This window comes from Penicillium atrosanguineum (assembly GCF_028827265.1).
Source record: "Penicillium atrosanguineum strain IBT 20685 chromosome Unknown utg000002l_segment0_segment0, whole genome shotgun sequence".
In the NCBI taxonomy this organism is placed as follows: domain Eukaryota; kingdom Fungi; phylum Ascomycota; class Eurotiomycetes; order Eurotiales; family Aspergillaceae; genus Penicillium; species Penicillium atrosanguineum.
The window spans coordinates 1536010-1563419 of NW_026623134.1; the positions used below are offsets into that span (position 1 = coordinate 1536010).

General features: G+C 49.0%; 13 protein-coding genes across 13 annotated transcripts; 10 read left to right on the forward strand and 3 right to left on the reverse strand.

Annotated features, from left to right (window-relative positions):
* Positions 1-1681: 1681 nt before the first annotated feature.
* Positions 1682-3640, forward strand: afeA (adenylate-forming enzyme AfeA; the record flags this gene model as incomplete). The annotated part of the gene is made up of 3 exons (XM_056882382.1): positions 1682-1945; positions 2040-3157; positions 3223-3640. The coding sequence occupies 3 exons, from the start codon at positions 1682-1684 to the stop codon at positions 3638-3640; spliced, it is 1800 nt and encodes a 599-aa protein (XP_056744223.1).
* A 1956-nt stretch (positions 3641-5596) lies between these two features.
* N7443_002327 (fungal specific transcription factor domain-containing protein) lies at positions 5597-8096 on the forward strand (the record flags this gene model as incomplete). The annotated part of the gene is made up of 6 exons (XM_056882383.1): positions 5597-5781; positions 5832-6441; positions 6500-6562; positions 6612-6944; positions 7003-7449; positions 7509-8096. Coding segments are annotated over 6 exons (2226 nt in total), but the record flags the coding sequence as incomplete, so codon positions are not given.
* A 232-nt stretch (positions 8097-8328) lies between these two features.
* On the forward strand, positions 8329-9548 carry N7443_002328 (carbon-nitrogen hydrolase family protein; the record flags this gene model as incomplete). The annotated part of the gene is made up of 3 exons (XM_056882384.1): positions 8329-8805; positions 8876-9194; positions 9271-9548. 3 exons carry the CDS (start codon positions 8329-8331, stop codon positions 9546-9548), a joined length of 1074 nt encoding a protein of 357 aa, XP_056744225.1.
* A 1653-nt stretch (positions 9549-11201) lies between these two features.
* Positions 11202-12045, forward strand: N7443_002329 (alpha/beta hydrolase; the record flags this gene model as incomplete). Its single annotated transcript, XM_056882385.1, has 2 exons — positions 11202-11660; positions 11710-12045. The coding sequence occupies 2 exons, from the start codon at positions 11202-11204 to the stop codon at positions 12043-12045; spliced, it is 795 nt and encodes a 264-aa protein (XP_056744226.1).
* A 546-nt stretch (positions 12046-12591) lies between these two features.
* N7443_002330 (GFA family protein) lies at positions 12592-13052 on the forward strand (the record flags this gene model as incomplete). Its single annotated transcript, XM_056882386.1, has 2 exons — positions 12592-12912; positions 12966-13052. The coding sequence occupies 2 exons, from the start codon at positions 12592-12594 to the stop codon at positions 13050-13052; spliced, it is 408 nt and encodes a 135-aa protein (XP_056744227.1).
* Positions 13053-13390: 338 nt separating this feature from the next.
* Positions 13391-15773, forward strand: N7443_002331 (Zn(II)2Cys6 transcription factor domain-containing protein; the record flags this gene model as incomplete). Its single annotated transcript, XM_056882387.1, has 3 exons — positions 13391-14843; positions 14916-15215; positions 15271-15773. The coding sequence occupies 3 exons, from the start codon at positions 13391-13393 to the stop codon at positions 15771-15773; spliced, it is 2256 nt and encodes a 751-aa protein (XP_056744228.1).
* Positions 15774-16391: 618 nt separating this feature from the next.
* Positions 16392-17075, forward strand: N7443_002332 (class I SAM-dependent methyltransferase; the record flags this gene model as incomplete). The annotated part of the gene is made up of 1 exon (XM_056882388.1): positions 16392-17075. The coding sequence occupies one exon, from the start codon at positions 16392-16394 to the stop codon at positions 17073-17075; it is 684 nt and encodes a 227-aa protein (XP_056744229.1).
* An 864-nt stretch (positions 17076-17939) lies between these two features.
* On the forward strand, positions 17940-18884 carry N7443_002333 (uncharacterized protein; the record flags this gene model as incomplete). The annotated part of the gene is made up of 1 exon (XM_056882389.1): positions 17940-18884. One exon carries the CDS (start codon positions 17940-17942, stop codon positions 18882-18884), a length of 945 nt encoding a protein of 314 aa, XP_056744230.1.
* Positions 18885-19039: 155 nt separating this feature from the next.
* On the forward strand, positions 19040-20103 carry N7443_002334 (Protein rds1; the record flags this gene model as incomplete). The annotated part of the gene is made up of 2 exons (XM_056882390.1): positions 19040-19935; positions 19989-20103. 2 exons carry the CDS (start codon positions 19040-19042, stop codon positions 20101-20103), a joined length of 1011 nt encoding a protein of 336 aa, XP_056744231.1.
* A 132-nt stretch (positions 20104-20235) lies between these two features.
* Positions 20236-21126, reverse strand: N7443_002335 (uncharacterized protein; the record flags this gene model as incomplete). Its single annotated transcript, XM_056882391.1, has 1 exon — positions 20236-21126. The coding sequence occupies one exon, from the start codon at positions 21124-21126 to the stop codon at positions 20236-20238; it is 891 nt and encodes a 296-aa protein (XP_056744232.1).
* A 307-nt stretch (positions 21127-21433) lies between these two features.
* N7443_002336 (ferritin-like domain-containing protein) lies at positions 21434-22906 on the reverse strand (the record flags this gene model as incomplete). The annotated part of the gene is made up of 2 exons (XM_056882392.1): positions 21434-22468; positions 22526-22906. The coding sequence occupies 2 exons, from the start codon at positions 22904-22906 to the stop codon at positions 21434-21436; spliced, it is 1416 nt and encodes a 471-aa protein (XP_056744233.1).
* A 1467-nt stretch (positions 22907-24373) lies between these two features.
* On the forward strand, positions 24374-25338 carry N7443_002337 (SDR family NAD(P)-dependent oxidoreductase; the record flags this gene model as incomplete). The annotated part of the gene is made up of 2 exons (XM_056882393.1): positions 24374-24446; positions 24500-25338. 2 exons carry the CDS (start codon positions 24374-24376, stop codon positions 25336-25338), a joined length of 912 nt encoding a protein of 303 aa, XP_056744234.1.
* Positions 25339-25532: 194 nt separating this feature from the next.
* On the reverse strand, positions 25533-26676 carry N7443_002338 (isopenicillin N synthase family dioxygenase; the record flags this gene model as incomplete). The annotated part of the gene is made up of 2 exons (XM_056882394.1): positions 25533-26528; positions 26608-26676. The coding sequence occupies 2 exons, from the start codon at positions 26674-26676 to the stop codon at positions 25533-25535; spliced, it is 1065 nt and encodes a 354-aa protein (XP_056744235.1).
* Between the last annotated feature and the right edge of the window lie 734 nt (positions 26677-27410).

The window sequence follows — 27410 nt, forward strand, 5'->3', positions numbered from 1 at the left end:
ATGAAAGTTCCTATGGGGCCATCCTGAGCATCCAAGCGAGGGCCTGGAGGGATCAGCTAGGGTTGCATGGGGACCCAATAAATGCACGCTAACGAATTAGACACTTCCCACTACCGGGCCATCGGAGCAAACTGAAAAGTGATAAGACCGTCATTTCAATGGGAAAGAACAACGCTCAGCCAGCAGCTGAGAGCGCCACATACGGAGAACAATAGGGACTGTACCTGAACGTGGCGGTTGGGTTATCTTGCAGATTGGAAACCCTGCACCCGTTCTATGTGTGTGCTTTGCTTCCTTTTTTTTTTTTCATTATTAATCTTTTTTTTTTTCGAGCACCGTGCAGCCGATCATTACTCGCAGCGGGGTACGGGGCGTCTCCAGCAGGCGTGTTTTACTCTATGGAGACAGGTGCGCGAACCCCGAGGACCGGGGTGGATCCAGACCGCAGAGACTGGACCGTCCAGAACAGAGGGAAGCGTACTACATGTGCGTGGCGTCTAGTCACTATGCAATCGAGATCTAGGGCTGGTCCGCGCGCAGACAGGATTTTCGGGGTTTGTCCACAGGGAAGGGAGAGTGGTGGAATGATTTATCAGAGCTCCACCCGGTGCGGGACAGAAGGGCTGGAATATGCAGCGAGCTCCTCAGTTGTTGGGCAATGGGATTGACCGTCGGAGATCGGACAGGGCTAGGGAAAGAGGGGAACACAGTCGTGACGGGATGTCAGGCAGACTTGACATGAGTGGAGACAGAAGGTGTCAAGCGTCCTGGGGGAAAGAGATTGGCATGCGCTTGACATGCAATTGGCAGGTGAGGGACGAGCGTCAGCCGTGGCTCCGTGGCTCCGTGGCTCCGGGGCTACATCATCGAACAGGCCCGGGGTGTGCCGGTCTAAACATCCCTGTTCGGAGCGAGATATCTTCAGCTCGTGGGGATGAAGGAAAGCGTTGGGACCAATGGGGCCCAGCAGAGACACATCGGGATCGAGAGTCGACGTGGAAAGGACAGACTTGCAGTACTGATTCGCCGCAAAAATGGGGTTTAAGTTATGGAGACGAACTGTAGACGATCAATTGTCGATCCGATTCACCTTGATTGACGGCCCGCACAAGAATGTAAGAAGAAAGGATCCGAGCTTGTGGCTGAGCTGTGATCAATCATCGAAGGGACTGCCGCTAGCGGTTCCCGCATTGGCGCGAAACTAGTTTAGCGCTTCTGTGTTCTTGAACCTGTTCGGTGGAGACCGTGCGAACAGGTTGTCTATCACCAGCACATCACTGCGTCCATGGCACTTGCACTTTTGGGATATCTGTTTGCGGATCGGGGTTTGAGATCTTGGAAAAAAGGTGCTTTTGTTCAGTAGTAGTCCGGATGATGGATCAGATATCAGCTCAATGCGGTGTTATCAACCCGCCATCTAGCCAATCAAGTGGGCGGTAGTGGAGCTGGCCTTAGTGTGATTACCTCAGCAAGTATTCCAAATCAGCTCCTAAGCTTGCTTGAAGAATTCAAATCAAATCAAATCGGATTGTACTTTGCACGTAGAAATATGAAACTTATCTTCCAATTTCCCTATATAACTCCCCCGACGCAGGGGTCTGACCTTCTCTGACTCGACCTCCTTCCCCCTCTACATCCTACCCTTTCTCCCACGCCTTCTATTCCATTCATCTCCCCGAGTATGGGGTCTTGGAATCCCTCCATGGCGGTAGCCGGCACGATGGATCCTCTTCTTCATGAAGATTTATATACCGACTTGTTAACATTTACCTTTTGCGGACCGACCCCGTACAATCAATTTCAGCCGCTGTTTATCGATGCCGAGGATCCCTCGCGGTCGTTTACGGCCACCCAGTTCCGGCAGCTGGTCCGGACTCTGATTGCAGGCTTCAAAGCGAATAATATCCAGCAGGGAGATTGTGTGCTATTGCATTTGGGGAACAGTGTCAGTTAGCTGCCTGGAACTCGGCCTGGGCTGAAATGATTTGGAATATCCCAAATTAAAAATTAAAGTACTGACTCGGACTGGTGTGTCATAGATCCTATACCCTGCCCTCTTCTTTGGTATTATCGGTGCCGGCGGCGTCTACATGGGATCGAATCCCAAGAGCCAGCCGGCCGAATTAGATCATATTGTTTCCCTCGCCGAACCCAAGATGATCCTCACCACTCGCGATGCGTTGCCCATGGTGTTGGAGGTGGCCTCGGCGCGGGGGATCCACCCGGGCCAGGTGTGTCTAGTAGATGAGCGGGCAATCGACCACTGCGCCCAGCTCTTCCTGTGGTACGAATTAGGGTTCCCGGCCGGAACGGAGTTTCTCACTATGGACAATTCACAGCTCAATCTGGCCCACCTGCTCTATTATGGTGAAAGTGACTGGCTCATGTTCACCGACCCCGTCATGGCCCAGAATACCCCGGCGGCCATGTTTTCGACTAGTGGCACCGGCGGTCTCCCCAAAGCCGCTGTTCTGTCTCACCATGCGATTGTGTCGCATCATCGCGCCATTCAGTACGATGTGCCGTATCCTTCGAGCCGGCTGATGTCGCTCCCCATGTTCCACCTGTTCGGTGCCTTGTGGACCCATCTGTTCCCTGTTCGCTACGGCCACCCATTGTTTGTGTTGCAGCGCTTTGAAATCACCCAATTTTTGGCCACGGTCCACCAGTTCCAGATTTCTGAGACTTATTTGGTTCCTGCGATTATCCACTCCATTAACCGCTCCACTCTGCCAGTTGCGGAGTATCTCACTTCGCTGCGCTATGTCGGTGTGGCCGGTGCCCCAATTGATGGTATGACGATGACTCAATTCCGAGAGCGCCTATCGCCGCTGGCATACGCTTGTCAATTGTGGGGTATGACCGAGGTGGGAGTAATTTTCCAGACTCGATACGGTCAGCGTGGGGACCCTGGTAGCATTGGGACTCGCTTGAAGGAATATGAAGTACGGTTGGTTGACCATGAGGGCAAAATTGTCCAAAACGACGAGCGGGCTGGAGAGCTATATGTCCGGGGACCCGGTCTCCTCCTGTCCTATAAGGGCCGCGATGATGCCAAGGATGCGCAAGGGTGGTTCCGAACTGGGGATGTCGCTTACGTGAAGAATGGCTTCTACTTCATCGTGGGACGGACCAAGGAGCTCATCAAAGTGCGAGGGTATGTATATTTTTTACCTTGGTATGCTTCTCAAATTCTCACTAACCCTCAATTTCCCTCTCCAGCTGGCAGGTCGCCCCAGCTGAAATCGAGGCCGTGTTGCTCCAACACCCCGGGATCAGCGATGCTGCGGTTACCGGCATGAACCTGAAGGACGGCACTGGCGAAGTGCCCCGTGCATTCATTGTGCGCACCCGCGACTCCACCGTGCCCCGAGTGACCGCCGAAGAAGTCTACCGATACGCGCGCCAACGCCTGGCCAGCTACAAAGCCATCGACGGCGGCATCCTTTTCGTTGAAGAGATCCCACGAACCGCTAGCGGCAAGATCCAACGTTTCAAACTATCACAGATGAACTCCTACAGAGAAATGGTCGCTTCGCTATTGTCTGGATTTGAAGGAAAGAGTCACCCGGGACGATCCCTACCGTCAAGCGCCGACGTCCCACTGGGAGTCGCGCCCGAAGGCCGAGTCACAGTATGAGCTGCACCCTCAGGCGTTTTTTTTTTTTTTTTTTTTTTCGGGAAACTTATCAGGTTACTCTGGGTAGAAGGGTTTCGGCGTTCTTTCTAGGTATACATGGCGTTTGGTGGTCGTGGTATGCCTTGGGGCATTCGCGCGGTACGCATACGATTCGTTCAATTTGGTCTCGACGGGCATCTTTCCATCGCTGCCTCTTCCTCTACTTCGACAACCGGCATGAGTGGCGATAATGCGATTTTGACTTTGCCTTTTTGGCTTTTGATTTTTGATTTCATTCTTGACGACTTTTCTTTTCGATGCGGTCACATACCCCCCATTATGCACATAGGGACTTCATATTGAAGCCACGTCTCGGAATTACGAATATATGACCTTCTTTTTACTTGTTGCAAAAGCAAGTCTGAATTTTTTTATTTTTTTTTACGTCTTAGCTTCGGTAACTGTCACCTGGATAGAATTCAAAAACAGGTTATAATTCCACTCTTCTGATTTAGATAAATTAAGATCAAAAAAAAAAAAAAAACAAAAAAAAAAAGGCGATCGCCAAGTACACCGACTATCCACGCACCACACTAACACACGTGCATGGACCTGCAGCGCCCCTCACGCCTTCCCACGCGGCCCAAGTCTTCGGTTGTTGACCCGCCGAAAGCGGGACTTGGATGCGACATGGCCAGGTTCCTGCACCCTTGCAGAACACCCCTGTTCGATCACTGGCTCGGCCCGTGTCAGATTCGGACCTCGCTTATGCATCATCCGAGTCGGTGATAGCATCAGATGGCGTAAATGCCAGAGTGTTAACCGGCAAAAAGCCACTGGGCTGATCTTGACAGCTGTCAATAGTCGGCCTACCCACGGTCTTAACGATCAGTGGCTGGGCGCCGTGCTTCTAAAAGTTTCCAACCTCCCCCACCCCCGAGTTCTGCCGGCCCTGCCGTGTCCATGGAATCCTTGCGCCCATTCTTGAGGTAATGGGCCCGGACCCGCATGAAGTAGCCTTTTAATCGCCTGTAGCGGGGCGCTCACGCGTGGTTTCTTGGCCTGAGGCTCTGGACTGTGCAAGAGGGGGTTACGGAGCGAGAACACGCGAACTGTGGGCCGATCGCAGTTCGAACCTTGCTGCCAGGGAGCGGGGTTTCCAAGTAGCTACCGAGTTCTCACCGTGTGCTCACCGATACTCTTACTCAAACTTTAATTCTCGACTAGAAGCACTCTAATCAAGGCATTTGTTGTGATCCCCCACTTTGACTTTTATTTTTTTTTGTTACCCGTACTTTTTTCTCTCACTAGCTCGGAGCACTTGCCCTGATTTTGAGACTAGTTTTCGATCTAGATGCGTCAATTGAGGGGAATCCCTGATCTGGAAGCGTTAGAGAGGTGATATCGCCAACGCCACTCGGTTGGTGCTTTTCGCCTGCGACTAGGAGTCGCTAGTAGACGCCTTTCATATCGGTTTTAATCTATTCTGCATCTTCCCCGCCACTGTAGTGTAGCAATGAACGAGAGCCCAGAATCGTCCGTTGAATCACAGACGGATGCTATAGCCCGTGCAAAAGGCGGAGATAAGGGCCTAGACAAAGCTCGGATGGTCTCGACGAACGCTTGTGAGAGACCGACCGCCGGTATGAGCACATTTGAAGCCATTGAATTACGATACTCATGATGCAGGCACTCGAAGGAAGGAATATTCGTACATCGGATCTATCATATCATAATACCATAGAACAATGAGTAAATGCAATAGGCAAAGATGACGACGGGTTGCAAATCACGTGCCAATCCGGGTAAAAGTCGCACATTTTGTACCCGACATCGGATCGAAAAGTCCGAAGAGAGAGGCAAGCACCATGGACAAAGCAGCCATCGCGGCTCCTGCGGCAAAGAGGCAAAAATTATTGGCATGCCGAAGATGCCGCTCCCGAAAACAGAGAGTAAGTACAGTCAAACTTTGTAGAGTTCAAGTCCACAGTGCTCAGATCTCTCCAGTGCAGTGATCAGAGGCCCTGCGAGAATTGCACTAGTGCGGGTAAAGGTACGGAGTACATCGATTCCTCTTGCTTGCATATGATCCATCAACTCACTAGTTTAATAGAATGTCATGCGAGTGAGCGTGTTGCTCGCAAATCATATGCGCATGACGAGTGAGTATCTGACTCTTTTTGTATGACTTATCGCTCAGTTATGTTCGTAGGTATACTCGATCTCTAGAGGAGAAGATCGCTGCTCTCGAATCTAGAGCGTCAAGTGAGGCGAGAAATTCCTCTTTGGAGGGTGAGACAGCCTTAGAAGATGATGACGCCAACGAACAGGTTCGTCCTGAGCAAGAAAACACGTCTTATGTGGGCCGGAGAGAATTGGAGGATCGAGATACACAGTCTCTCGTTATTCCTACATGTGAGGCGCCAGCCATAAAATTTCCCCCGTCATTTCATTCGGTCATTTCAAACGTGTCTCCAATCGCTGAAGATCAATGTGGTCATTCAACTCTTCTAATCGGTATTTTGGCAACACTTACCAGTGGAAATCCTTGCGGGATCGCTTCTCAGCGAAGTGATCCGTGGCATGAGATCATTTTATCTTCGCCGATCGCAGAAGGAGCTCTCAAGCCGAACCCCCAAATTTTACTCCCATCTTCTGTTGAGGATGCGCTTGTTGAAATCTACCTGGAAAGGGTCAATCCGCGGTACCCGTTTCTCCATGCTGAAATGTTCTCGGGCTGGTATAAGTCATGGAAGTTACGGAGGCATTCGGAGCCTGTTGACGACCCACGGGACCGCTGGGTGGACTTCTTCGTGACGATGGTACGTAAATCAATTTGCTGGTCTGCCTTGAGAAACGATTAACGGTTCGTTACTCTAGGTACATGCTGTGAGTATACTCCTCACGCCTCAAGTGTCGCAGAACGACATTGTTACCTCTCAGGTGAGTTGAAAAATTCATACTCCGCAAAGAATGCCTTCTGATTCTGCAGTCTCTGTATAATGCTGCGATGAAATACGCACCCTTCGTCTTCAGTCAGCCCGATCCAATATTGCACGCGCAAGCTTATCTTCTGCTCACATTACACGCTCTTCATTCGCCGTCATCACAGATGATCATTAATATGGTATCTATTACCATGCGTCACTGCGCAATCAATAATTTGCATCGCGCCGAATGCGAAAGACAAGCGCGGTTCCCCGAATTTTCACGAGAACAGCAGATCCGCCGAAGGGTGTTCTGGTCCGCATACGCTTTGGATCGATTGATCAGCTGGATCTATTACATCCCAAACAACCTGCCTGATGAGCATATCACAGTTGAAGTAGGTGATTCGCCACCATGTACGAATTATGTAGATACTGACGATACTGATGATAAAGATGTTTTCAACTGTCGAGGACGCAAGTCTTCATGATGACACTGCAGATATTAGCCAACCTCCACCGGAGTTGCCTCAAAGAACACGGCTTTCTCCGACGCTACATCTCATACGATGCAGAGGTATCCAGTCTCGTATTCTCAACACGATGATGCGGTCGGACTTTCATAAGATTAACGCCACGTCGACATGGAGAGAACACATGCTGGAAGAACTTGAGTCCTGGCGCACGCATATCAAGCGGTTGAGTCATAGTACGAACCGAGGGTATCTTAGCGACCGGTGGGTAGGGATGGCCTACAACTATACCGTACTCATCCTGTTCCAACCGAATAAAACAAATGCCCTCGCTGGTTTTGGTGACCGATCAGTGCAAGCCTGCGCCCAGATTGCATTGACATTCCGAGCATTTCAAAAAGACCGGCAAACAGCTCAACTGTGGCCTGGGGTACGTCACTCATCCTAATCGATGCAAGTTGCATATAACTGACTGATTGGTGCGACTAGCTGTTGAGTCAGTTTGCCATAGGTGTCACTCTTCTCTACTGCTTTTGGGCAACCCCACCTTCATACCGTACACCCACGTACAGATTGCCAGAGGTATCGGAAGCGCTGCGGGCATGCTCGACAGCCCTGGCAATACTATCTGAACGTTGGGCACAGGCTGAACCTCTTCGGGATGTGTTCGATATACTGGCTAGAGAAATCCCGATTCATGAAACGCCAGGAATGGACCATTCATCACGATGCATGTCCACTCAATCCGTTTCTTTCATTGAATCCCAAATGCACTTTATGAGTGATGTTGTCCGAAATCGAGGAGTCCTACGAATGGTGCAGGAGATGATCTCGGAGAACTTCCCTGTGGGTCCAGCGGAGAGAATCCAGCATCAAGCTCCCGCCGTGGATCTTGAAACTGGCGGTGCTGGCGGCCATCTTTGCTCTGAGCACTGCGCTTTGTTTGACTCCACGACATTCTTTGATCCCACCAACATCATCGAGCCGGATTCGGTGACGGATGGTGGTTTGAGTGAAACGTATGGTGGCTTTGAGGATACAATGTTTCCAGCTTTTTTCGGCTCAGCTGAGTTTTAAGCAGCAATTATAGACGTAAAATGAATGTAATATCTATTGTTTCGAATCCTATGGGACAACGTCGGGAAGAACCGAATGTTCTTTCGGAGTTTCGCCCCGAAAAAACCAAGGTATCGGAACAGCAAACCCCGATGGAAAATTCTCCTGACTCATTTTAATTCAGTTTAAATATTATAACATCGTTTGATACTTCTAGCTTTCAATTATTTTCGATAACATCAAATCATACAAAATGGCCCAGAAGTTAAAGGTTGCCGTGGCGCAAGCGCGGACTCGCTCGTCCCTGGAGTCGACCCTCGCGGCCCTCAAGCAAATCACCCAACACGCCTCTTCTCAAGGTGTAAAGCTTTTGCTTTTCCCCGAAGCCTATCTGGGTGGATATCCTCGCACTTGTGATTTTGGAACTGCTGTTGGCGCACGCGCCCCTTATGGTCGTGAACAATTTCTACAGTACTTCAAGGGTGCGGTGGATCTCGGCGATACGCCTGCCGGGGCTGGTGATGACTGGGTTGACCGCAAGCTCCCAACAGCGAAGGGCTCGGATCATCGTGGAGATGGCACGAGGGAGTTCCTCGAACAGCTGTCGAAGGAAACCGGTGTCTTCATCGTCACTGGGTTGATTGAGAAGGCGGGTGGCAGCCTGTACTGCTCCGCCCTCTACGTGGACCCGTCATCTGGTGTTCTTGGAAAAAGACGCAAGGTCATGCCGGTAAGTAAAGCGTTAGCATCGAGACCACTATCTGTCTGACGAGACTGACTCTGCTTTGAAACCGGCACAGACTGCCTCTGAGCGTCTTATTTGGGGCCAGGGTTCCCCATCCAGTCTCAAGGCCGTCACCACAGAGATCGATGGTGTTAAGCTCACCGTTGCTGCTGCTATTTGCTGGGAGAACTTTATGCCTCTTCTCCGTCACAGTTTGTACTCGCAGAACGTGAACATTTATCTTGCGCCCACAGCTGACAGCCGAGACACTTGGCTGCCTCTCATGCAAACTATCGGCGGCGAAGGCCGCACGTTTGTATTGTCATGCAATCAGTGCGTCCGGTACAACGAATTGCCTTCATGGATCACAGATCATGCCAAGGATGTCTCAGAAGGTATGAAGCTCAAATTATCTTTCTTTTTCTTAATTGTCTTCTTAAATTGATGACTGAATGACTGACACATGTACAGCGGAAGGAAAGAAGTACATCTCTCGCGGAGGATCTTGCATTGTTGGTCCCCTTGGCGAAGTTCTCGCAGGCCCTATCTGGGAAAAATCTCTCGATGATGCGCTCAGCGGACTAGGAATCATTGAAGACTCTGAAAAGGATGGCTTGTTAATCCACGAGATTGATGTGGAAGATTGCCAACGTGCTAAACTTGATATGGATGTTACGGGGCACTATTCAAGAGACGACTCCTTCAAGTTGACCGTCGAGGGGCTGGATTTGAACCCTCCGCCTTTTTGAGCGAGCTACATAGCTTCAGAGCGCTGTCTTGAGAACCAATCCAAGATAAAGTTCATTAACTTTACCTACGATAGCGCATAGCGGTTGATAATTGCTTCGTATCTCAGATCGTTTACTGAATCATTCACTGGGCGCTTTATCTACTTCAACGATACAATAGCTATAAAAGGGCTTTGTTTCTTCTTTGCATTCTTCCCGTCTCTCCCTATCTTCCCTATCTTTCCTCTCAGTGACCCTCGATACATGCCCGTGTTCATAGAGTCTATTGTCTCATTGACTGAGTACTGGTGATATCCTCATCCTATAATATTCCACGGCAAGCCATACCGCCATATCCCTTGAATCATTGTTAATGCAGATTCTGAGGCAACTAACATCCGAGATCTTGTGATCATTAATCAAGTCCCTTCTTGCGGTAGAGAGGCATTGTTACTGCTCAACAAGGAGCTTTCTGGAGCTCATAAGAGGAAAAGACCGAGACAATAGCTCTTGCCTAGTTTCATTCTGATCCCTTTCCGCAAAGATTTCACCTGAGCCTATACCTAAATCTTCGCCTTCATAATTCCATTTGGACATCAAAAAGGCCTTCAAAAGTCCCCACCATCACGATTATTGTCACCTTCTGCTATCATTCCTCTGCCTCATATCCGTCGTGTTCTCTACGCCTTTCAGCTTAGCCTTCATAGCCGAAATTACACGATCTGACACGTGCGCTCTATACGCGAAGTAATTCTTGAGTCCCTGCACCTGTCTCCTCCTGTGGGTCCTCTTCGCCATGAGTGTAATTCATGTCATGCATCTGCCCTAGGTTTCAGAACAGATTAAATGCATAGTACTTCACAGCGATGCTTGATATAGGTACTTCTCTGGTCCTCATCAATCTCAAACGCCTCAGTACCTCTGCTGAAACAAAGGTCCCCGAATGTATGTCATGAGTCCCAAGATGAACTTCGAAGAAGAGAGGTCTTTCAAGCACATATGACCTTTCCCCGTGCTTGAATCGATGTTATTGATTTGTTCGTCTTGAACAAATTGTGTCTTCCTGATGATACTCCGAATGTTTTAAGGAAGAGCAATGATTTGCAGCCGCATGGGCCTTTCAACGCTTTCAGGTTCGGTTCGAAAGTGAAGATGACGAGCTTGGTCATAAGACGGTAGATTATATTGAAGAAGAATAGGTTTAGGTTATCAAGGCTTCTCTGAGCCATTAATTAGGAGGCTAGAATTACTGGCAAATGGTCACGAGACGTTATCGCGTTGTAATAAGAGCTAAGCCAATGGCGGATTGTAGAAAGACGGGAGAAACTACTTGCCACAGCTATGCATGCCTGGATATATGATCTATTCGACTACTCTACTTTATTTATTCGCCTTAACCCCTATAGTCGCTGCATAATTGTCAAAAATCGATGAAGGTGGATTTGTAGCGGAACCGATGAGCGTCGGAGCCGACCCTCAAGAATTGACCAATGAGAGCAGATGGCCCCGTGGATATATGTCCGCCGAAGCGAATTGGGATCGCGAGGCCAGCTTTGCTATTTAACTGAGCTTCCTTTCTGTTTCTGTTTCTTTTTTCTTTTTTTCTTGGATTGCTCTCACTTTCCTATCACTTACTCTCAAGTATTACGTTCTATTTCCTCCCTATTTGTCAAAATGGCCAAGCCAGTTATTGTTATCGTGCCAGGCGCCTGGCACCGGCCTCAGCATTTCAAGCGTCTGATTGAGAGACTCAGCAAGTTCGGCTATGAAGCCGTTGGCGTGACGCTTCCATCTGTTGACTCCAGTCCGCCGCATGAAACATGGGAACAGGATGCGCACGCAGTTCGCCAAGTGATCTTGGAGCACCTTGACGCCGGCAAGGATGTCATTACACTCGCTCACTCTTTTGGCGGGATTCCTATGTCTGAGGCCGTCAAGGGACTGGGAAAAGAATTCCGGAAAAAGCAAAAGCTGGAGTCCAGTGTCGTTAGACTGGTCTATATGTGTGCAATGGCGATTCCAGAAGGACAAAACTACGCCGCTCAGATCGTGCCAACTACACCCGAAGAAGAGGAAATTGAGCGACGTCGCCAGGAATTGATTGCAAAACAGGGAGCCATGAAGTTTACAGTGGTAGGTTTATCAGAAGAGAAATCGGTGACGTTATGTTGACGGCTTCTAGGATGGAGCAATGCTGCTTGACAAAGTTGGTATCCGTGATATCTTCTATAATCGGTGCGACCCTCGAGACGTGGATGAAGCAGTCGAATTGCTTGGTTCGTTCCCCACAGGCCCTCTGTCGGTTCCTGCCACCTACTCGGCCTTCCGCGATATCCCAAGCACTTATATTGTGACGCGAAACGATCAGGCTTTGCCGGAATCCTTCCAAGAAAGAATGATTGCCCAAGCAGAGGGTGCTTTCACCGTTGAACGATGTGATGAGGGACACTCGCCGTTCTTGAGCAACCCAGACTTGATAGTTCATTATGTTCGCCGGGCAGCCGGAGAAAACGTATAGAGATACAAGCTCCGCAGCATGCTGGGTGACCTTACGTACATCAATACTATATTCCAAAGAACCTCAACTTCTGAACTCGTTGACTATGTTTTCTGTAATCTATCAGCGCTAATCGAATCAGGCCTTAGAAAGGTAGACTTATCAATAGGACGCTTCGTTCGTCTCTCTCAAGATACCGGACCGGCCACCGCAAATTTTCTGCTTTAAACATTATGCAATTCTTGGACTTGCCAAACGAGCTCATTAGCTTGATATCCAATTTCCTCGATGATGAGTACGCTATCAAAAACCTTCTCCAACCATGCAGACGGCTCTTCATCCTGTTGAACCGTTCCCTCTACGAGCATGATGTGCGCGGCTCGCTTACATGCGCAACTCGCTTACACACGCAGCTAGCTTATCGACCACGTTAAACTGCAGATTGAGGGGTTATATAATGCCAGAGGACTTAATACCACTGATCAGGCTGACCGCTTTCTATATTCGACAAAAGGCCATCCAGATCCAACGAGGACCTTGCGAGACCACTGCCATTCTCACTTCAATATGTCATTTCCACCAACTCCGACCGGTGAGAGTAGCTCACACTCCGGCAACTGCCATTGCGGAGCCGTACGATTCAAGTTCACTCTATCCTCGCCCCTGCATGAGTACCCCACCACGGAGTGCAACTGCTCCATCTGCACGAAGAACGGCTTCTTGCTTGTCTACCCATTTAACAAGGACTTTACCATTGAGAAGGGCGAAGATAAGCTGAAAGAGTACCAATTTGCTCAGCGCATATCAACGCACCAATTCTGTGGGGAGTGTGGAAGCAGTTGTTTCATCCGTCTTCCGGAGGGCCACCCACCGATTACCGTGGTCAATGTAAGCCGATTGTTCCCATGTCCTTTGAAGATACTAACCTCAGAGTTCATTAGGTGCGAATGCTACAAGACTTTGATATTGAGAAATTGAACATCAGAAAGGTAGATGGAAAGTCCAGGGGGGAAGAGTACAATGTTTAGATAGCCCATAGGATCATCAAAATTGGTCTCTTTTGAACTTTGAACTGTATATGCAAGGCAAAATTCCACTCACTAATAAATTTCGTTAACAATCTATGAGAGTCTCCAAGTCGGTGGGAATAGTGAATGGTTAGATCTAATCGGAGCCTGAAAAATAAGGGCGGAAACGCTTTGAAATAATCAGGCAACAAGGCATTAACATGGAAATCCCCGGGAGGATCTCCTCGAGTAAGGCCAAGTATTTCCATTTAAGAACATGACGCACATCTAAACGTCTCCCAAGTCCGAACAACCTATTATACAGCTGGCCTGCTCTGGTGTGGTTTGATGACTATATGATGTCTGGTCATTCGACCGCCAAGGTGGCGTTCAGATCCTCCTCCCAGCCACAGCGGCGACAGAACACCAGTTGCGATCCTTGTCGACGCTCCAAACGGCGCTGCTTCTTTCCTTTAGATGGGTTAGATAACTTGAATGACCCTTGCGCACATTGCAGGCGCTTAGGCCATGCATGCACCTTCAATTTTGCTGCGTCTCAACAGAATCTGAGGCGAAAGAGACAGCGACGCAACCCACCAAGCCCCGATCGGAAAGGAGATCATGATACATCTCCACATAATGAATCATTTGATCTACCTATGGGCCTGAGAGAAGACACATCCCGAACTGGCTCCGTGGACGCACAAGATGACTTTGCAGCATGGCTCAACTTTGATGTTGAGCAGTCCTTCAGCGACAATGTTACATTACCCTTGACTGATGTAGTCAATGCAAGCGAATATACTGCATCGTGCTTAGGATTAACGGAAACGCCTGCACGTTGGAACGAACGTCAACTCGCTCTTCTGCCAGATCGCTCGCGAGGGATGCAGTCATCCCAGTATAGTGCAGATGACATTATTGGGAGCTCCATAAGAAGTCCAGTCCGTCTATTGAATTCAAAAATGGATGCTATGATGCTCGACGAACGTTCTATCCGGATATTTGACACTATCGTGACTGGATCTGCGAACAGATTCCTGGACTATGAATGCAATTTATATGCGACAGGAACTCCTTATCAGATAGAGAACTGCAGATCAGAGAGCTCACAAGGATCTTCGCCCGCAAATCTGAAAGCCCTGAGGGATGAGCCAGCCACGGAATCTGCGATCGCATCACCACAATCAGCCAAACTTTCGCTCATTCCCACACAAGACTCAAGAGAAGTACCAACGCGTGCTCTTGTTCCTCCAAGAGATGATGACTTCAAAATGACTTTACTCGGGTGCGCTCTGTTCTTGGATCATTTTGGGGATTTATATGGTAATCGGTTGAGCCCAACTGATCGAAAGAAATCAGACGCGGCCTTGAAATCAACGTTTCGAGCATTTTCGTTTCAATGGTTATCAAATGATAAGACCAGAGGGAGACAAACGGCACGGAGTACCTCTCTAGATGTCTACACTGATGCGTGGCATCGGGCACGATCATCACTCAATGACACGCACTCGGTTCGTTCGTTCCGCGTTGTCTTTGCTTCCTTCATGTTCAACGGCATCGCCACACCGATATCAGCACGTCCAAATTCTACAGCTCATGAGTTTTTGGACACAGCATTAGAAAGGCTTGGTGAACTTGACGGACTTGTCAAGCAATACTGTACAACTTTGGGACCTTTCTCCAAATATGCAGCCCTTTTAGAGGCCAGCTTAAGTATTGTCTGTTGGTGTGGTTACCTCCGTGGTACTGGAGCAGCTCTCTTTGGTGATCATCCGTGCAAGTTGCCCTACACTCTTGTCCATTCGAATAGTAAGTTGGCTCCTGGATCTCAATCACGGCATAAAACAACCAAGAGAACCTGATATTTATTAGCATTCACAGGCGACGACTTGACTCCAAATTATTCAATCTATCGCAACTTGGAAGATTTGGATTTGAATATCCCAGCCATATGTCGAAAAGCATCAGCAGAAGCATTCTGCATTTGGAGACAGATGATAAACGTAAAAAGCACTCTGCCCAGAGCCCCCAATCCTAACTTTTGTCCTACTTCCGATCTACTCGAGTCAATCACCAATACGCTGGTCGCTATTGGAAAGTTTGATAAGTGCTTCAGGCATTTCTTGAACAATTGCAGAGAAAACTTTCATAGCCTATCTATTCCATCGAGAATTGCTTCAGGTAAGTGCAAATTGTTTTAGGCTTGTGATATTAATTCACTAATAGCGGCTGCCAGTATCTCTCATGGCTTTCTGGTACCTTGGAGTCCTCATCTTTGCTGAAATACTACAACCGCTGAGAACCACCGCTATCCCAGACCTTTCCTCGAAAATGAAAACTTGCCGAAGAGATGCAACATCTTCAATGGCAGACATCATTGAATGCGTGTTGCAACTACCCGTCGAAGAGGCTTTCAATCTCCAAAATGGATTGAGTGCCGATGTTCCCCTCATCGCCTACCACGTCACTCCGAGCTTAATGGTCACTGCCTTGGAGAAGGCCGTGGAGCATATTATTGACATGCAAACTTCTTATAACCATAATGAGGAGCCAGTTGGCACTTCATGGGATTCTCGTGAGGAGACATGGACGCGACAAATTGACTACCTAATGAAAGGACTTCTTTCTCTGGAAGTAACCGTTGGTGGATCTCAGACCGCCGGTGTCGCTTTTCAATCGCTCATGCGAAAACACGGTGATATTATTTCGGAATGTTGGACCTCAGACTTTGAGACATAGTTGCTGCGGACTGTTGTACAAAAATAATGAATAACGAACAAAGAATCTTCTCTCTCACTCTCCGTCTAGGTAGACCCAAACAAAGTTACAAGAACATGTCATACCAAGTAAGCCGTAGCCGTAGACGAAAAGTGAAAGAAAAGAAAGAAGAATTGTCTCGGCTAGGAGTCACAACTAATTGAAAAGGGGTTCGTAAGTTGCTCATATGGGTTGGACCGTGGTACGGCTAGGAGGCCCCGCTTGGGATATCGAGAGTATGTTCTGAAATTCCGTATCTGATCGTATTGATCATTTTCCTTCCTTCTCTCACAAGCCTTTGTACAGTGAAAATCGAAAACAGGTTCGCCCGTGGACACTCACAGGTCGTTTCTCGGTCTGTACTCAAACCCACACTAATCCGTAATAGGTTACCATAGAAACAACCCCTCATATGCCAAGTTCGTATCTGGATCCAGCGTCAAATGAGTCATTATTAATTAAAATACGCTTCTTAAACGTAGCCGGGAACATAACCTGGTGAGAAACTTCATCGCCTTCATACAAAACTATTCTCATTGTAACCGAATTTACGATTCAGCATACCCATTTTAAATCAAGCTTTACTCTACCAGAGCCAGAATGTCCGAGCTTATTGATAGCCACCAGATCAAGGACGATATAAAGAAAGCTTATGATGACATTGCCGACGTCTACCTGGAATGGACACAACCTTCTCATGAAGTACGTCTTTCCTATCTCGAGACCGTGCTTCGATCCCTTGATTCCGCAAAGGAGAGGGGAAAATCGAACGTCCTTGAGCTAGGTTGCGGCGCCGGAGTACCGTGTACTCAGCTTTTGGCATCCCGTGAATATATCAGCGTCACCGCGAATGACATATCCGAGACTCAAATTGCTATGGCAAAAGAGCGACTGCCTGAGTCCGTGATCCTAATTCAAGGAGACATGATGGAATTAGACTTCAGCCAGGAACATTTCGATGCTGTGACGGCTATGTATTCCATTTTTCATCTGCCGCGCAACGAACAAACTATGATTCTTCGTCGCATTTTTGATTGGCTGAAACCCGGAGGACAGCTTCTCGCGAATTTCCCTGAGACTGGATTTGCGAGCTCTTCTGATCAATCTTGGCTAGGTGGCACAAAGGGGGCAATGCACTGGAGCGGTTGGGGTAGAGAAGAGATGGGTAGACTTCTCACAGAAATTGGCTTTAAGATGGAGATTGATGAGGTTGTCGTGGATTCTGAAGAAACTAACGGAATTCCACGCAACGTCGCGTTTCATTGGATCTTAGCCAAGAAATGAGTAGTCTTGCGATTCTAGCTTCTCTAAAATTGTGGCGCTGAAGCAAAGTATGAATGCCTGGGAGATTTTTGTTTTCAAGCTCTACTGTATCTGCATTTGGGGTTTTTTTTATTTCACTATAACGGCTTTGACGTCGGATTCGTCCAAGATTCGTCAAAAAAACCGTTCAAGTAAATTCCTTTGCCTTTAAAAGACCCATCGTTGATTTTCTTTCATGACCAGCGCATCTTGTGCTGTAAAAGCTCTCGCTTAAGTCGACTGAGTCCTGCTAAAATTGGGCAATTCGCTATGCTCTAAGAAATTTGCCATAGAGCTGAATAGACCATTCAGATAGAGAACAAAAACAAGAATTTTCAGAAATCATTACCCAGCGCCTTTCTTGGTAATGTATTTTCCCTTGCAAATTTGAATTTATCTTAGAGACCCTACCCTTAAGTGTTATGAATCTGCATGCGAGCGTAAAGTCGATTCTCAACCTGACGTACGATCCAAGTTATAGTGAAATACAGAACAAGAACATAGAAACTTCATAATAATACTCCTATCGATACAGATAAATCAATGTGCACGAATTGTATCTTAAGCTGCCATCTACCGTTACCGTAGCTTACACCCCACGCTCCACACCGAAGGCTCCGAATCGGGGCTCCACTCATCTCCGAACCCGCGCCTGCCTTTCCCAGTCCATCGATCCATGTGCTCGCCGAACTATGGGCTATGTTTCCATACACACCTGAAAGTATAGGCAATCGCCGCTCGGCATGCGATAGATGTCGTCGCCACAAGCTCCGCTGCGAGCGCACGGGAACATCCAGTTGCCGCCGGTGCGAAAGAGCCAGCGCGAATTGCGCTACTAGCCCTGCTATGAAGTCTGGTCGTCCCATACTGCCAGATGACCCCTGTCAACAGTATCTTCAGCCTCCGGAGCAGCATGATGTTATGAACCCGCATATTACTATGGACCCGGCAATTTCGCCGCTCGCTTCTATTGATACACCTCTTGAGATAGCGACACATGAGGCGGGTTCGGCTGTGCCGCGCCTCATCTCCCTGGCCACACTTGATGATTTTAACGATATTTGGTCTCGTGGCTTCGACCAGAACCCGGAAATGGCCAATATGGATGCTCTCATGCAATATTATTCACCCTTAAAACAACAAAATGACGGCTTGGGTACACTGGCTGACCTGCAGACAAATATCCTGACCGATCTGGAACTAGTAAAGTCCTGTCGGACGGCTGATAAATGCCCTCAGGCTCATAATCCTGAAAGCTCAATTACAGGGCAAAACATTCTGATAGGCCGCGTTTTGGATCACTCCACGAATCTCATTGGTGTCTTGAATTGTTTTCGCTCGGTCGGTGCAGACCCGGCCTCACCAGAGCTATCTTGTGATACTCCTACTATGTTCACAATTCTATCCTGCTATGTCTGCCTCGTCCGCATATACCGAACCATTTTCTCCTGTATTCTTGACTCTATGCCTTTCCTACTGGGGATCCAGGAACCCGTACCGCAGTTGTTCCCAGGAATGCACCTGGGAGGATGGAAACTCGAGGCCCGGCTGGACCTTCAAGTTCAGATTCTGGTTCAAATTAGTGAAGACATGCTGGGAAGAATTGAGTCGGCATTTGGTCTCTCTGAAGACTCCTCTGCGCCGGCCAAGGATAGCAAGACAGCCAGAATCTTACGCATGATGCTTGAAGAAGAGGCCAGTGAGCAACCTCCGCTCTATGAACGCCGAGGCGAATGCGGCACGCTAAGGGATATCATGGCCAGCGTCAAGCATGCGGGCCGTGGGAGCTAAAAGGGCTGATTATCAAGCCTCCGAAGCCGGTCGGAACGTTTTTCGGACATGGTTATGAGGAGAGTATAAAGGCTCCTTGCAGCCACCGATCAGCTGAACACACACTCTATTCTTTCCAGTCTCAAAGGAGATACATTTGATTTGATACAATCAACATGGCCTCCTCGCCACCTGAGGGCCAAGGCCTCAGCATGATGTGGTGGGCTGCTCGCAATCCACCCGCCAACCCTACAACATCCTTCGCTGGAAAAACCATCCTTATCACTGGAGCCAATGTCGGACTTGGATTCGAAGCTGCCCTCAAGTTCGCCACGTTAGGTGCCTCCCGTCTGATACTCGGAGTGCGCTCCCTCAACAAAGGGAACATAGCCCGAGAGAAGATAAGCCAGCAAACCGGATACAATGCAAACCGAATCGTACTCTACGAATTGGATATGAGCGTCTTCTCATCTGTCACAAAATTCACAGAGCAAGTTGCCAAGGAATCTCGCCTTGACATTGCGATTCTCAACGCGGGGCTTGTCGCTCCATCATACAAGCTTAGTCCGGAGGGTTATGAGATGTCTATCCAGGTCATGGTTCTCTCAACGGCACTACTCGCTATCCTACTCCTGCCACAACTTCAAAGATCCGCACAGATAGCCGGCACTCCCGCCCATATGGAGTTTGCTGGCAGTATCGCCGGTCGTGGTATCAAATCTGATACTTTCTCGACAAATACCAAGATTCTCGACCATGTCAACCAAATATCTTTCTTCGGTGCTCAAAGGCAATACGGCGTGGCTAAACTTCTGTTACTTTACGTCTTGGATGGCCTTGTGGACTCACCTTCGAAGGGTAGATATCCCGGCGTTATTATCAATGCAGTCTGCCCTGGGCCTTGTCGAACAAGCTTAGGCCGGGACTTTCCTACTTTGTTGAAGATTCCAATGGCCGCGTTCCACGCCATGTTTGCTCGTACGGCCGAAGAAGGGGCTAGGAGCTATGTGAGCGGAGTTGCTATGGGTCTCGAGAGCCATGGCAAATTCTGGAGTGCAGACATGTTTTTTGAGTATGTTGTCTATCACAATCTGTGTGAGAGACCCCGACTAACGAGACACACAGTAAGGGCGAGATGGTTACTAGTTCACAGGGCAAAGAGCTGCAGCAGAAGGTATGGCAAGAGATTCTCGACGTGCTGCGGCCGCACATCCACGAAGAAAATCCGATTATTGCGTGATTCCATAAACATCAATATCCAATAGCTATGCAATGAATTGAAGGCTTATCCCCGAAAAAAGAAAGAAGAAAAACATCTTGAAACATAAAGTTATGCGTATTTGAGAAACACATTTTTTTGCAGTCATGATACTCAAACAATCCCGTAGCCCATCCACCATACGCCCCAAGCCAGAGGTGCCATTGCCCCGATCACAGCCGCGCCAAAAGACATCTCCAAAATACACCAAATCCACATTGTTCCAAATGCAGGCGCCTTCTTCATAACAGCGTAATACGGCTCCCCATTCGTGATACTTATGAGATGAGCACCAAGGAACAACGCAGCTGGAAGAAACAAGATTGTCCGTAGTCCAGGCGGGAAGATCAAGCGGCGGAGGAAAGAGAATGTGAACTTGTCGGGCGTGAGTGGAAGAATAGATATGGGCTGCGGGGCGAGGAAGCTTAGACGTCTGCTTAGTCTGAAGCGGATAATGTGACCGTGGGCGAAGTGGATGAGGAATGTCAGAAAAGGGAGGGTGATTGTGATTGATTCTTGAAGGAGGCGTGGGAGGTCGATGCGTTCGGCATATTGGTGGGCGGCGACGTAGGCAAGTGTTAGGTGGAGGGTTGTGAGGGGGATTGAGAGTAGGACTGTGTCGACGAATGGAGGAAGGGGCTTGTCTGGTTCGTCTCCGGCTGATTCTGTGTCTTCGTTGGAGATCTTCTTTGCGCCCATATTCATGGGTACTTGATCGCTGTCCTCGGCGTCCACGACATTCCCAGACGCGTCGACGGTCACGAATCGTGTCCCTTTTGACTTTAATCTTTGCCCTTTGGCAAGTTCCGCATCTAATGCAGCCTGTGAGACGGCCTGTTGTCCTAAAAGTTCATTTTGGCGCTCCGCGATGATGTCGTACAATGTTCGCTCGCCTTTCTTTGCGGTTTGGTCGCGTGGTGGGGTCGCGAGGGGGATCGAAGGCTCGGGCGATGTGGAAGTTGCAGCTGCAGCACGACGCTGCTTTCGATTTCTTGGAGCGTCCATGTGTAGTTTTCCCTGGGTGGTTTGCGGGATTGGAGATGTGGATTAGCTGGCGGGTAACAAAAAATGCGGATCAGGGTTTCGGCGATAAATCGGGGTTAAGGTTCACGGGATCAACACCCGCTACGGGAAACAAGTAAATACCAGTCCTACTATAGGATTTTATTATTCTATCATCGAAGAAATATCAATTCGTGTTTCTAAACCAAATTATACCGCTCAGACTGTAAGTCACATCTTAAAGAAATGATTTTTCCACATCGCCACCTTACATTGTCTTTTTAATTGCATGTCACTTCAATGGACTATCTTATCCGGCCTGGTACAGAGCGGGTCCAGCAACAACGTGTGGATTGATCATGCTCAGATTGAACGGTGTTAAGAATGGGTCAGAGTCGGTAATGGCGATGAACATAGTGCCGTTAATTGCAGGATCACCTTGGAAGGTCTCCAAGTCAGGTTGGGTGGTATAGCCACGGTTACCGGAAACGTTCAAAGGCGTGTAGGTCACGTTCAGCTGCGACACCCAAGCGACATATTTGGGACTACCAGCCTGGGTAGATGTCACATAACTGTTGTTTGGGCCGACCGGCTTGCCAGGGGTCCCCCACTGCAGAGCGACCGAGCGGCCAGGGAACGAGAGAGGTGTGTATTTGTTAGGTGTAACAAGTGCTCCAGCGTCACTGTTCCAGCTGGTAGAGTTTGATGAACCGGCCTTTGCCACGTTCACGCCAGGTCCCAGAGTGTTGCCTCCTCCCATAGTACTGTTCAACCCAGTTGCGTTGCTCGCGTTGCTCGCGTTGGCACCAGAAAGACTAGGCTGGTTGAGAATTCTCAAGGCAGGGAAATTTTGCCACACCAGTCGAGTCTGGTTGATGGGACATGAACTGATATACGGAGCCAGCAAAGTCCATGCCCAGGACTGTGGCACACCGACCTCAAACCACACTGGCATAGGGAAGAGACCTTGGAATTGGCGGAAAATCATCTGCTGCCGCGCCTCGGTAGTGATGGATTGAGTAAGAAGTGTAGCAGCCTCTCTCGAATCTAAGTGGGCCAAGAACCCATAGACACCGGATTCGCCGAAGCGGGTCAACTTCTGGCAGAAATCGAGGAACTCCTTAACATTGGTGTACGGATAGTTGTACTGGCACTGTTGAGGAGCTTGGGCACCGAGCATGTTGCTAATCAGGGTCGCGTGTCCAACCTCTTGCTCGGCCATAAAAGCAATTAGGTCACGGTCGGCTGCGTTTAGACCAGCGTCCTTGAAATCTTGAGCAGAAAAGCGTCTCAGTCCATCATTGAACAGGTCCAGCTCAATCCATTCTTGATATAGAGCGAGAGCCTATCGCTTTGAGTCAGCACTGACGAACATCTTCACAAACAGTCAGGAGATATGTACCAAAGACTCATAATCAAAGTCACTCTTGGCGTTATAAACAGGAATTGATCCATTGGTGCCAACTCCTCCCGCTGGGACATACGGAGCAGGTTCAGCATTGTGAAGCTTGCCATCAGCGTGGTAGGTCGTTTCCGCGGGGGAAATCGCGGATGCCTCAACGATACCCGTTCCAACTGAGGTGGCAGTCAGAGCTCCAGTAGTCGATGGGGTTCCAGAGAATGGGGTGTGCGGCTGGGAAGTAGGAAAGGTATGGGTAGGTGGCCCCGAGATGGTAGAGACCGATGTCGAAAAGGGAGGGGCCTGACGAGCATCCACTGGAGATGCAGAGGCGAAGGGCAACGAGGCCAGCGCGCTCAGTATCAACACATAGTTCCACGTCATATCCACTAGAATTGCACAAAGCTCTTCCTTTTGGGACTCCCCTCGCTATAGAAGGACCTTGGGAGTTGGAGGAACGGTGTAAGAATCAGTACTTCCTGAGTCAAGGCGGCGGCTATCTAAAGCCAATATATAGTTTCCAGCATCAGGACTCGTCATCTTGGACCAAATTGGGGGTCGATGCAAGTCTTCATCGACCCAGTCAATCAGGTTTCGAGACCCAGAGGAAACCTGGCATCGAAGGCCCTCCGATGGCATGAAAGTAGTGCAGTCCCATTGTTTCAAGAATTATGCGGCAAAATATGAGCTCAATTAGTCAAATGGACGCTTCGAGACAACCTCTACGGCAAAAAGGTCAGAATCTCATATCCATCCCTGCAGCTTCCACATAGAGAAGGTGACCGACCATGATTGTTGAGGTCAGCGTCCGGTCACCATGATACGTGAGCGGACAATATTCCGATCCGGTCAAATGGCCGCATCGTAGTTTCGTTAAGCTTTTACTTTCGAGCTATCCCGTCGTTCGAGGTCGGGCAGCCAACGATGCTGTCCCGTGTTGGATCCACCAAGCAGGTAGCCCTTGACGTGGCGTAAGGTGAATAGACCCAGGTGCCTGCGGGATCTTGCGGATCTTGTTGCTGAATCTTGTTTCACGACTCGGATATGGATGGACCGAGCCAACTGATCATAATGCGGAGTCGCTCCCAACACGCTACTATTTAGTAGTGGTATTCCTCTGGGCCGATGGACTTGCCGATCAAGTACCGAGATCGTCATTATTTTCACACTGCCCTGTTCTGTGATCTGCGTCAAGGCAATTTCTTGTTTACATATAACAGGGCTTGTTTTCGTTTCTCTCGTGCCTTAAACGTGGATCATTGTGATGATGACGTCGGATATTATCCATGGTTCAGAAAGAGGAGACGAGCTGAGAATTGGAGAAGGGAATCATCTCCGCCATCGGATATATCGGATGATTTTACCCATGAGCAAAGGATGAGTTAAATGAGGATGTTCCGGTGGAATATCAACTTGAGAATAAGCCGAGACAAGTGCACAGCCCACTTGAAGGGGCCATGCTTGGCTGTAGAAACATGGATTTTTTTTTGAGTTCACTCTATATCCGTAAATTGGAGTGGTTTTCTTCCCATACTTCTCGGCCGAGCCAGCTCTGGCTCGCCCTTCTAGCTGATACGGGATACTCCAACCCTCATACATCTGTATAGAATCTTCGGGGCAGGTGTGTTTGACTGTTCTCCCCGAGACCTAGGTAAATACCATTTCAATAGACTGTCTACTAAGAATGTCCAATTTGCTTCAGGCCACCGAGGTAAGGACCGGGAGTATGATGTATCCACTGCGGGCAATGCGGCCTTCCAAGTGGAGAATGAGTCAAGATGCGGGGAAGAGCCAGCGTGAGCGCCTTCCTTGTCCAACCTGACTCTCATCACTCATCTCAACTAGCACATCATGTCGAACCTGCAGGCTTCAAATCTGTTCTCTGTACAGGACCGCGTAGCGGTGATCACCGGTGGAGGCAGCGGTAAGAACAAACCCCCATACATCGCGTGAACTGTGGCTGATCGTGAAACTCAGGACTGGGTCGCATCATAGCTCGTGCCCTGGCAATCAACGGTGCCTCGAAGGTTTTTGTACTCGGCCGACGTGAAGACGCTCTTCACGAGACTGTCGCTCAGGCCCCGTCCGGCATCGTCGTTCCCGTTCAATGCGATGTCACTTCGAAAGAGTCGCTTGAGTCGGCATACTCCGCGGTCGCAGCACAAACAACCCATGTGGATATCTTGTTTGCCAACAGCGGCATCATGGGCCCGATGATGCGTCAGACTCCAAAGCCAGATGGATCCCTTCCTACTCTGTCGGAAGTCCGTGACGAGTTGTTTTCTATCCCGATGGAGGAATTCACGAAGGTCATGGATGTCAATGTGACCGGGGCTTACTACACTGCTCTAGCATTCCTGCCTCTTCTAGAAGCTGCCAATAAGAGACGCCCCGCTCCACAGGTCGGTGTCATGACTCTCCCGACTGCTCAGGTGATTTTCACCAGCTCCATTGCGGGTTACAACCGCAAGGTGCCTTTCAGCTATGCATACAATGTGTCTAAGGCTGCAGTCACGCATGTGGTCAAGACACTATCAACTAACCTCTTGCCTTATCATATCCGAGTCAATGGTATTGCCCCTGGATTGTACTATTCCGACATGGCAAGCCAGATCTTCGAAGACGGTGGTGTCGCGGGTGGCGGCGTCTCGGAAGGCTCACATCCTGCTGCCTTGGTCCCTCTGACGCGCAGTGGAAGTGAAGAGGATTTTGCTGGTCTGGTTATCTGGATGTCTAGTGCCTCGGGTGGTTATGTCAACGGTGCTATGATGCTTACAGATGGTGGCCGTATTAGCTCGTTGCCATCGACCTACTGAGCAATTACAAGGCTTGTAAATGGAATGATGCTAGATAAGATAGGATAGATGCACATAGATTACCGGTCATCGGCGAACGCATATTCCTTACATGCAGCAAGCATTTAAGAAAAGCGACTCTAAATACAATTTCAATGGCGGGGTATAACTTGGAAATAGCCCAAGGACCACTGTGGATAATGACGCCTCGCGAGTTATATCGTCGCTGTCAACCGTTGAACTAGATAGTCTCCAGCGGTGATTTCGGAGTATTTCTTGGTCACCTGGATATCATTCCCCCAGGTCCCGGGCAGTGCTTCGATGACCTTATTGTTGTTGGGGTTGCAGAAGTAAGCGATACTGTATCTGGCAGGGTATGTTTCTGGTGAACCACCCTCGGTTTTGTGGCTTGTTGGTCTGGGAGGCTCAACGACTCGGTGACGAGTGCTTTTAATGGTGTCATTTGACCAGCGCGCCAGAAGGTCGCCGGCATTTACAACAATCGTATCTGCGATAGGCGTCGCATCCACAAAGGTTCCCTTAGGGCTGCGCACCTGCAGACCACCATGCTGATCTTGGAAAAGTAGCGTTACTGAGCCATAGTCGCTATGTTCCCCAGCACGAACCTGGTTCGGGTTATTCTGGAAGGTCTGTTTGTGCACAGCGGGATAGTGCAGCAAACGAAGATTGTTATCCCCTTCATTCACAAACTCGTCGAAGAAGTGTTCTGGCAAATTCATGCCCAATGCGATCGCGCTCATGACCTGTCTGTGCAATTCCTTGCACATCTCGAAGAAGGAAAGCATGGTTTCTTTAAAGTCTTTCCCTTCGTCATCAAGATGATCTGGCCATTGGTTTGCCAAGCCATCGACGCCTTCACGACCAATTTCCATGGTCTCTTTGAGATCGGGTATAGAGCCCCGGCGAGTGTCGATCTCTTGTGTCTCATCGAGGGTAGCCAGCTTCTCCCGCCCGATAGCCACGTAACCACGGTTCGACTGTGGGGTCGTCCAGCCTAAGCTGTCCTTCTGACTCTGGGGTCGGCCGAAGAAGCGGCTCGATGAGGCGAAGACTCGAGACACTACGGAAGGCGGGATGCCATGTGCCTTGAGGAATAGGAACCCGGAGGTCTTGAATGCGTTGGTGATGGAGAGTGCGACGGCATGCTTATCGGAGGGAGTTCCGGAGGAAAATGGGCCGAAATCGATGATCTATACACTCTGTTAATTAGTTTCGATTTTTTTTAAAACAAAAAAGAACCCAGGATGAAGTAGCAGAGGTGGGACTCACAGGTATCACCAAGTCGTCCTTCTCCACAGCGGTGGCGGGTGGTTGGAGCTCTTGAGCTGTGTTTGCCATCCTGTGCCGAAACTAGCTCACGCTTAGTTGGTTTGATGCTAGCGATTTCAAATATTGCTTGAGGTAGATCTGAAGCAAGAGAGGGTCAAAGACAGAGTCAAATGGAAGTTGAAGAGGTGAAAGGCTGCGGTAGAAGAGGGGAAGCAGAGCATTTAGATAAGGCGTGGGAGATAAGCTCAAGCTCAGGCCTCGGTGCCTCATGAGCCAGAGCTAAAAGGAACTTCTTTGTGTTCAACGCTTATCTTGATGTCCAGATATAGCAGTTAATGTTCGTTCTGAAAAGCACTGCTATTCGACATCTGAATACTGTACCTTTCAAACACAAACTCCCTGTTAGCGTTCACCCACTGTTTCTCGGCCCGCATCGGGACACACCCTAGCACACACCTTATATGGATAGACTGTTAATCACAGTCATCTGGGAACATAATCCTCCAACTTTGGAAATAATTTACCTCGTTTTTCCTCCGTGTCCCTAAGGTAGCTATATCCTTTTATAGCGCCATCTTAGAACAGAGGGAACACTCAGTATAGGATGGGGGCAAGGCGTCTTTTTCATATGCATTTCGCCGTGATCTGATGCAACATTTGCACTCTTCAAAGTTCGAATGGCTCGGTTACATTTATTATCGAAGCTAGTCGCGCAGAGCTTGGGACGCCTTGAAGAAGTCTAGATGTGAAAAGGGCGAATCTTAGCGACCTAAGGAGCTCGCCTATACCAATGGCTCGCTCTA